Here is a 9,833-nt window from a genome sequence, read left to right on the forward strand (position 1 = left end):
CTCGGGGCCAGCAGGTGCTTTATAGCCAGCCACAATCGCCATCAGCTGATGTGGCTGCTCCTATCACACCTCGGCCCATGGCATTGGGACACTGCTGCGGTGCCCAGGGCAAGGGCCCGGCCATGCCAGGGCAGCCAGGTGCTGTCCCCAGGTGCTGTCCCCACCGGCCGTGACACCCTGCCCTTTAGTAGCTCCTTTGGCCAAAGGGAACACAAAATAATGGCACTTGTGTCTGGAGTCACATTTTAGTTCAATGGCTTGCTCTGTCTCACCCCCCCCAAAATGTAAGATTTATTCTAAACCTGTGACCCTCCCCTGCAGTATCAGGTATCTGTAACCCCATTGACCCCAGTTTTATTCCACACCCACTTTTAATCTCCCTGTTAAGCTGTGGGAGGCAGACCAGGTTCTCTCTTGGCCCTTTTCCCCCTGGGCTCTCCCTCTCTCCCTCCCTTCCTCTTCCTCCCTTTTCCCTCAAGAACCATGCTGCTCCCGGGGGTGGGACCCCCAATAATTAACACCCTCACCTAATCAGCACCCTCAGGAGTCCTGTGGAATCTCCTTGCCTGCTGCTCCCAGTGAAAACACATCCTGGGAGGCCCTAATGGACAGCTTCACTTCTGTGCTTCCTCTTCCTCCTCTGCTTCCCCGTGGAGCTGGGGCTCTCTGGGATGCTCTCCTTGCTGGCTGCTGCTGATGGTTCCTGGGCAAAGTCAGGGCTGGTTGCTACAGCAGGAGTTCTGCTCCACGGGACAGCCACCAGATCCTCCATCTCTCAAATGGAACCACGGGCACCAGGAAACCTGCTGGAGAAAGTTGGTGTAGTGCAGGAAAGCAGAGCCTTCTGCGAGGATCCAGAGCCCACCACGGTCCCCAGCCCAAGGGCCACCACTTCAGCCTGCCCTGCCAAATATTTGCTGTGTGTCTGTGTTTGGGGGGGTGGGGCTGATGAAGGGCAAACAGCCCTGAGAATGACACAGATTCTCGTGCCCACAGTGGCCTGGCTGTTCTTGGATGTGATTAATGGCCACACAGCCCTGGACTTTGACAGGCACAGGGGTGATGCTGAGGCTGGCACTGGCTGCAGGGTCACCATCACAGTGTCACCTGTCCCCATGACCCCAGGATCTCACCGGGCTCTGCTGCGTGCCCCGTGATGTGTCCCAAATTCTGTGTCCCGATTTCTGTGTCCCCTTGGCTGTGACCCCCTGCCCTTCCAGCCCTCACCAGGGTCCTCCTACACTGGTAGGGAGCCCAGGGGCTGCTGCATCAGTCCCTGGCACATTGTGGGGCGCACACTGGGGGTCTCATCCCAACATGCATCCCAGGGCTGGTGGCACATCCTGGGACACACCCAGGGGTGTGGGGGGCAGCCCAGGCACGTTCTGGGTGTGCAAGGCACAGCCCAGGGCATTATTGGGGGCATAGAGGGCACCCCTGAGGGCATTGCAGGGCACAGGGGAGCTCTGGGGCACAGCCCAGGGCATTACTGGGGGCACAGGGGGGACAGAATGGAGCCCCGAGGGCATTGCAGGGCACAGCCCAGGGGCACAGGCTGCACCCCAGGACAGACTGGGATTATTTGGGTTACACTGGGGATATTTGGGTTACTCCAAGGTGCCTCTCAGGGCTCCCGGAGGAGGCGAAGGGCGCATCCCGAGCGAGCATCCCCGGCGCGCAGGGCGCATCCCCGTTCAGGAGCATCCCCAAAGGCGCCGCCCGCCCCCTCCGGCTGCGGCTGCGGGGTCGCTCCGGCTCCTCCCGGGTCCCCCCCGGCTCTCCGGGGGTGGGAGGAGGTCTCGCCGCCGCCGCCCCCCGGGGCGGTCCCGCCGCCGCCGCCGCCGGAGCCTCCGCCGCCCCCGCTGCCGCCGGGCGGGGCCGCAGCGGGGCCGCAGCGGGACCGGGAGCCCCGGGGCTGGAGCGGGGCCGGAGCGGAGCGGGAGCCCCGGTGCCGGTGCCGGTGCCGCTGCCCCGCCATGTCCAAGCTGCTGCCGGCGCAGGAGGCGGCGCGGATCTACCACACCAACTATGTACGGAATGCGCGGGCCATGGGGGTGCTCTGGGCCGTCTTCACGCTCTGCTTCTCCATCCTGATGGTGGTGACCTTCATCCAGCCCTACTGGATCGGCGACAGCATCGACACGCCGCAGGCCGGCTACTTCGGCCTCTTCTCCTACTGCATCGGCAACGCGCTCACCGGTGAGCTCATCTGCAAGGGCAGCCCCCTGGACTTCGGCACCATCCCCTCCAGTGCCTTCAAAACTGCCATGTTCTTCGTAGGCGTCTCTACCTTCCTCATCATCGGCACCATCCTCTGCTTCAGCCTCTTCTTCTTCTGCAACGCGGCCACCGTGTACAAAGTGTGCGCCTGGATGCAGCTGGCGGCGGGTGAGCGGGGCCGGGGGATGCGCGGGGAGCGCGGGGACCCCGGGGGCCGCCCCTTTTCCTTTCTGCCCCCGACTCTGCTGGGAATGGGGGGTTTGGACAGGTAAGAGAGCCCGGTGTCACCCCCAGGCCATGTGCTCCCCCTTACTGGTTACCAGTGGGGAGTTTTTAGTAAAAAACTCCTTCCAGAGCAGCTGAGACGCAGCCGCTTGTCGGGTGATGCTTTCCCAGGTGATGCTGCCAAACCTTGTTGCTCCAAACCTTGTGGCCTTAAACTTTGTGACCCCAAACCTTATGGCCCCAAACCTTGTGGCTGCCAAAACTTGTGGCCCCAAACCTTGTTGCTCCAAACCTTATGGCCCCAAACCTTGTGGCCGCCAAACCTTATGACCCCAAACCTTGTGGTCCCCAAAACTCGCTTCTCCCAGCGCCGCTGCTCCTGCTCAGCCGCAGGGAGGCTTCAGAGGATCAGTTCGAGAGCACCGAAAATCCCCGCCAGGGCACAGAGCGCTCTCCGGTGTTTGGGATCCGGCAGGAACGGAGCAGGCACACAGCGGTGATGCTTGCTGGCCCATTGTAGTAACTCCCTGAGCTCGGGGAATAATGCAGAGGAGGATGGAACACGGGGATGGGACTGACCGGCTGATTTGGTACCATCACTGGCATTTTCTCCCTTTGCTGCTCATCCCCGCGGCTCTCAAGCCTTCCCCATCCCTCCCCAAGGCACCTGAGACACCTGTAACCCAACTCCTGGCTCAGCTGGAACCCGAGCCAGGCCTTTGGTGCTCCTGAATGATTGATGTGAGCCGGGGCCACAGCCCCGCTGACACCCGTGGGAGGGGGCACGGGGTTCCTTCAGTGCCCTGATAAAGAATCGAGCTCAAGCGAAGATTTAGATAAGGAGCTTGGGGCAGCTCAGCCTCCTGGGGAGCAGCAGCAGAGAGGCTTTGCTGTGGCAGTTGGGGTTTTTCCATTTTTTGTTGTGGTTCTGAATACTCTGTTGTTCTGAATGTTCTGTTGTCTTTCTCTTCTGGGGAAGAGAAAGTTGTCACAGGCAGTTCTGCCAGAGGGACAGGTACTGCTGCATTTCAGGAATTATTTTACAAAGTAGGCAGGCTGAGAGGATCAATTTCCTGACCTTTCCTGACAATTTCACAGAAATTATTTCTTTCCTACTTTCCCCATTTCTCTGTTAGTTACAGGGAAGATTTATTCTGTATGCAGTTAACCAGCTGTTTTTCCATGAAGAGAAATCCTCTCTGCAGATAAGGAAGCTGCCTGCTCACCTTGCAGCTGGCTTGTCCCCAAGCCAAGGGAAAAGAAAACACTGGCAAGGACAAGGCCACTGGCCCAGAAGGGGGTTCTGGTTTTTGAGCACCTGGTGGCAGAGAAGGGACACAGGTGTGGGACAAGGTGCTGCGGATGTCCATGAGGGGCAGGGACAAACACCTGCTTGTCCATCACGGGCTTGTTTCCAGTGTGACAGGAGTCAGGGACTGCCCCACATCTGCAGCAGTTACTTCCCACACAGGAATGGAGCATGTGAAGGGCTTTTGTTAATCATGTCCCAAAACCTTGCATATTAACTCACCCTACGCCTGGTCATTGTTCTTGTCCAGTAAATTAAATTTCTCTGAGTGGGGGAAGAAGGCAGTGCTGAGGTCTGGGGCATGAGCTGCCCTTCAGCACCCTGCTGGCACAGCTGCCATGGCAAAGGTGAGCTGAGGTGCTGGGGACCCGTGACCAGGCTGGAGCAGCTCCCAAGGTTTTGTGTGAGCTCTGAGCAGTCACAGGAGCTGCTGCTGGAACCAGCGCAGCTGAACAAGCAGAATTAATCTGCCCACAAAGCTGCTGCTGACAGCGGCTCCACCTTAGCAAACCCTGGGCTGGAATCAGCTGCAAGGAGCTAGGCCAGGGTTTGCACTCACACAGACTGAACCCATTGCAGTTGTGTTTGGAGAGATTTCCTTGGAGTGCCACGGGCAGGGCTCTGTGCAGAGGGAGCAGAAATGTTGCCTGGGCAACGCAGGGACAGGAGATGCTGGTGCTGCTGGTCCTTGGCTCATGGGAAGGCATCACAGCAGATCCTGCTCCTCCTCCTCCTCCTCCCTGCCTGTGCAGCACAGCCCATGGGGATGAGCAACCCCAGTGCCTTCAAGGGACAAACGTGCAGCACCTGATGTGTTTGCAGTGCGATGTTTGCTCCTCCAGCTGCTCTCTCCACTTCAGTGTTGGTGCCTGGAAAATAGAATGCATCTCTCAATTGGGGTGAGTATAAAAGCAAACCTGTAGTTGAAAGCTTTCAGGTGAATAACATGGTGAAAAGTACATGTGGAATAGTAATTCTACAATTTTTATAAGGTTAGGAGGTTAGTGCACTTATCATCCACTGTCCAGTCAAAAGGTTAGTTGGTTAGGTAATAATTCCTGGGGCCCTGACCCTCTGGAAGCAGTCCAGGGGTTTCTTTTGCCCCACTTTTGTTGTGTCTGGTCCAGATTCTGGCTGGAAAAGAGAACGTTCTTGAAGTTAGCTCTCTTCTTGGAGTAAGACTAAACAAGTTAGGAATCTGTTTATAAGGTTAGCTTACTATTGCTAAAGGCAGAGAAGAAAGATTAGAAAAATACTTGAAGCTACAGCTACAAGTATTCTCTATACAGCTATCTACAAAGCTACAAATTTACGTAAAACAAAAAAAGGTAAAAATCTTCGGCACCATCATCAGCTGAGGAGCTCAGCGTCCCCCTGTCCCTGCAGCTACAGGGCTGATGATCGGCTGCCTGATCTACCCCGACGGCTGGGACTCCGCCGAGGTGAGGAGAATGTGCGGGGACAAAACCGACAAATACACGCTGGGCGCGTGCACCGTGCGCTGGGCGTACATCCTGTGCATCATCGGCATCCTGGACGCCCTCATCCTCTCCTTCCTGGCCTTCGTGCTGGGCAACCGGCAGGACAACCTCCTCCCCTCGGATTTCAAAGTGGAGGATAACGGTGGGTGTGCTGGGATCGCTCCTGAACAGAGATTCAGCCCAGGGGCCGTGACTTGAGAGGCTGCCTAGAATAGAGACCAGACAGGGTTAAAGGAATAAAGTAGGATTTAAAATAAATATTTATTAAAATAATATTTTAATTATATTATTAATTATAATATTTAATATAATTATTTAATATTATTATTTAATGTAATTATTTAATATAATTATTATTTAATATAATAATTATACAGAGTTAAAGGAATAAAGTAGGATTTAAAATAAATATTTATTAAATAATATTTTAATTATATTATTAATTATATTATTTAATGTAATTATTTGACATAATTATTTAATATAATTATTATTTAATATAATAATCATACAGAGTTAAAGGAATAAAGTAGGATTTAAAATAAATATTTATTCAAATAATATTTTAATTATATTATTTAATATAACTATTATTTAATATGATTATTATTTAATGTAATTATTTAATATAATTATTATTTAATAATCATACAGAGTTAAAGGAATAAAGTAAGATTTTAAATAAATATTTATTAAAATAATATTTAATTATATTATCAATTATAATATTTAATATAATTATTATTTAATATAATTATTATTTGACATTATTCAATATAATTATTATTTAATATAATTCTTTAATTCTCTTCTATTATCAGTATTGTTTATTAAAATAATATTTTAATAAGAGGAAATTTAATAAATATAAATAGCCCTTCAAAGGATGCACCTTGGGCAGTACAAGGTGCCTCCACCCAAGATGCTGTGCCTCCACCCAAGATGCACTCAGAGTCACGAGTTTTCACACTTTGATAAGTTTTGGTCCATTTCCATGCTGGGGTTCATTGTCCAGTTCCAGCCCCAGGTTCTGCAGTCCCATCCTTCTCCATTCCCTGCTGTTTGCACTTTTTGGGCCCAAAGCTGCAGCAGTGTCCTTGGTTCTGGGGTTGGAAAAGGATTGTTTTGTGTGACTGAGCTGTGAGGAGAACCTGCTAATGCTTTATATGAAATTCAGAGTTAAATAGCAATGCAGTACAGAATCTGGAAAATATCAAAGCTCAGCCCTAAGGCGTTGAGGTCACTGCTGCTGCCTGGGTGGATGGTGGGCGGCTCCATCCCTGCCACAGTCACACACTGCTCTGTAGGGAGGGAGAGCTAGCAGTAGAAAACTGATGGAGAACAAGGCAGGAGCCCAAATCCACTCAGATTACATTTCCCAGGCCTCTGGGGCTTTGTTCTCATTTTAAACATCTTCCTTTTTGAAAACAAACCTGCAAAACAGACTCATCCTTTCAGTTTTACACACTAACTCTGCAATTCTCTTTTTGTTTTACAGAAGAGGGAAATGACTGACAGAGCTGATCACCACGTAAGTGATAACCCACACAGATTTTTAATATTCCCAGCATCCACCATGTCACTGTTTTATTCTGATTCCCAAAGCATTGACAGCTGATTTTGGTGCTGGAGTCTCACATTGGTTTTATTTGTGGCTAAAGAAGAAATTATCTTTGCTTTGCCTCCCAAAACTGGGAAAGCACAAACCCTTGCCAAGTGCAAAATAAAAGAAGCACAAAATTTGAAGTCAAACTACATTTCCCAACAGCTGCCTTACTCTTTCTGTTCCCAGGGACATCCAGAGCTCTTCTTCCATCAGCCCTTTTCTTTGAAGTGACTCTTCTAGGAAGCTTAAACTTACCAAATTCTGTGGATTTTCTACAGCTGTTTTCTTCACCCATGGGGCTGCTCTTGGCTCACAGCTCTTGTGGAGCTTATTTGGTGAAAAGAGCCCAAAATGGACATGAGTTTTTCTTGAGTCCATCAGCAAGAGGGACAAGAGGGCAAGGATGGCAATTTGCTGCTTTTTGGGGGGGGGTTTGTACACCTTCTTTCAAGGAAATTATTTATGAATTAAAGAAAAAAACAAACAACACCAAACCACCAAAATATCAGTGTTTTGGGTTTTGTGCTTTTCTCCTGAGGGCAGAGGAAACCCTCTGTATTTTAGAATGGAAAAATTCCAGCAGTTCTATTTTTTACTCTTCTCCCCTTTTTAAAATGGATCACAACACCACCAACAAAATCTATCTCATTCTGGAAATCAAAGCTGAATGTTCATTAGTGAAGCAAATTCCATCCCTGAGCCCGTGACTTGGAACAGAATTACAAGGGGAATGTATGAAAACCAGGGCTCAGTTATTAAATAATCTGTTTATTGCAGGGCTTTCACAAAGGAGAAAACAAAATAAAAGACAAAGCACCCAAGTAGAAAGAATAAAAATGTATTTTCCTTCAGGTTTTTGACTGACACAAGTACAAATCCTTTAGTGTGAGCACATCACAGCAATTTGGAAATGAACAGACCCCAAGTGAACAAGCAGAGAGTACAAGACTGAATCATGAAATCATGATTTCTGCTGCTTCTGCAGGGCTTCCACTCACTGGCTTGGCTATCATGGTAAAAACCCCTCATCCAGTCAGGGCTGGCAGAGGGAAGGGAAGGAAGGATGGGCAGGGGCTTTCAACAGTCAAAGAGTGCAGACCCCTTGTGGGAAATGTTCCTTCATCAGCCAGGCTCGAGGAGGAAGGGCTGGGTGAGCTTTCAAGACCTCAGGAATTGTTTGCCCTGCCAAAGTTACCTTCACAGTCAGCTGGAACCCAGTACTGCCTGCAGTGCTCCTGTAACAGATACAGAAGTGACCCACAACTGGAATATGCCAGATAAAAGGAAAAAAAAAAAAAAAACAAACAAAGGAAAAGGTTAACTCAGCAGTTTAAAACACTTTTTGGTATGTTACCATACCAAAAATACAAATTTTTTTATTGTATGCATAGAGAACCTGATCTACCACTAAAGGAACATGCAGCATGATTTGCATAAATAAGCCAAATCAGGCTCTGAACTGGAGAAACTTTGTTCAATTGGATTAAATGACCTGGTTTGTGAGTGAATGATCCTCATGAACCACAATTCCCACACACACACATAGAAGCGACACAGAACAGTGGTCTTGGCAGCTTTGGCAATGGAAATGGTCTTGGATAGCACCTGCATGGTCTCCAGCAACCTCTACCCTCTGCAGGCCACCACAAATCCAAAGCCTGTTTTGTTTGGTCCAGAGTGAGGAAGTGACTCTGAAGTCTCAATGCTGCCAAATCTTGCTTAGACAAGAGTGGGATGCACTGAATCTCTAACAGGATGGGCAGGTCTAGAAGAAGCCATCACAGAACTATCAAATGCCACAGTCATTTAACTTTTAATTAAAATTAATCCATTTAACCCATTATATCCAAACCCCCTCTGAGAAGTTTACATAGAAACCCCATAGAACATTTCTTACTCGGGGTAACTCTAGAAACAGCTTCAAATCCAGTATCTACGTGGAAAAGTCACTTCTCTTCCACTTCTGCTAGCTCTCTTCTTGTGCTAAAGGCCCAGAAAATAAAAGGCAGTCCCATCCTGGGAAGTTATTTCTGAAGGCCTGCACCTGAAGCAAATTAAAAGAAATCTTTCCACTGGAATTTCAAGTGTTGATTTTCAAAGTGCGGGGCTGCAGCATGGCTGTGATACAGGCACTGCAACCCTTCCCTTGGGGAAAAAAAAAAAAAAAAAAAAAGTGAATGGTCAAAAATGAAAAGTCAGAGCAGACTGCATCAGTGAAAGCCAATCTCTCATGAATACCACCTCAAGCAAGGCAAAAAAAGTGCCAGTAAGGGATAAAAAACCCCCAAAATGTATGGCTCACTATAATTAAGAGTTGAGAGGTGCCTGCAATGAGGCTCTCTCTGCAGGCTGAGGGTGCACCCATCTGTCTGCTGAGGGTTGTGCGTTGAGTCAGCTCCAGCTTCTGCTGATTTTGCTGTCACCTTTTAGTCACAGGTGTTGGAGTAGAAAACATCACCAAATCCAGAAACTATTCTGACTATCAAGGGCAGGGGGGAGGAGAAAAAGTAAATGGACAGGGCACTTTGGAGGGAGAAATAAAACATACTAAAACCTAAGTTTAAAAAGCTCTTCCAAAAGCAGCTAGAACTAAATAAATGTTTCTGAGTGGAAAGCAAAGAACACAGAATACAGTAGACACCTAGAGAGTGATGGAGGATTTCAAGGTCTTTGCTCTGCCAAGGACCTGGCAGCACCTTGATGCCAACTGTTGTTTCTCACCCCACCAGTAGCTACTGATCAACAGTGGGAAAATTGACTCCTGAGTCAGTGAGATCTTCATGGGAAGGAAGGAAGGAGAGTTGGAATTTAGCTAAGGGAGATACCCGGGCAGGGTGAGCTCACATCTGTCACACACGGTGCTTTACAGTGAGGAGACTGAGGAACAATCTCTTATTCTAGTCAAATAGTCTTTGGTGAAGCCCAACCAAGGCAAAAACACAGATGATGCCCACTGGCTGAGGAGAGTCCCCATTAAGTCACACAAACAAAC

The 9,833-nt window shown here is 49.0% G+C and overlaps 1 protein-coding gene across 2 annotated transcripts; it reads left to right on the top strand.

Annotated features, from left to right (window-relative positions):
• Window positions 1-1,891: 1,891 nt before the first annotated feature.
• Window positions 1,892-8,156, top strand: LHFPL5 (LHFPL tetraspan subfamily member 5). Of its 2 annotated transcripts, XM_063177863.1 has the most exons (5): window positions 1,893-2,199; window positions 2,281-2,388; window positions 5,141-5,377; window positions 6,734-6,766; window positions 7,028-8,156. In XM_063177863.1, the coding sequence occupies exons 1-4, from the start codon at window positions 1,977-1,979 to the stop codon at window positions 6,748-6,750; spliced, it is 585 nt and encodes a 194-aa protein (XP_063033933.1). In that variant the 5' UTR covers window positions 1,893-1,976; the 3' UTR covers window positions 6,751-6,766; window positions 7,028-8,156. The 2 variants fall into 2 exon arrangements, with proteins under 2 accessions (XP_063033932.1, XP_063033933.1); XM_063177862.1 differs by having other exon boundaries at window positions 1,892-2,388.
• Window positions 8,157-9,833: the final 1,677 nt, after the last annotated feature.

This window comes from Melospiza melodia, chromosome 28 (genome assembly GCF_035770615.1).
Source record: "Melospiza melodia melodia isolate bMelMel2 chromosome 28, bMelMel2.pri, whole genome shotgun sequence".
Taxonomy (NCBI): Eukaryota; Metazoa; Chordata; class Aves; order Passeriformes; family Passerellidae; genus Melospiza; species Melospiza melodia.

What these genes read in the sequence shown, in the direction of transcription:
- LHFPL5 (XM_063177862.1), top strand. Translation starts at nt 1,977, where the DNA reads ATGTCCAAGCTGCTGCCGGCGCAGGAGGCGGCGCGGATCTACCACACC. An exon ending in CTGGATGCAGCTGGCGGCGG is followed by an intron (nt 2,389 to 5,140) that starts GTGAGCGGGGCC and finishes CTGTCCCTGCAG; the next exon opens with CTACAGGGCTGATGATCGGC.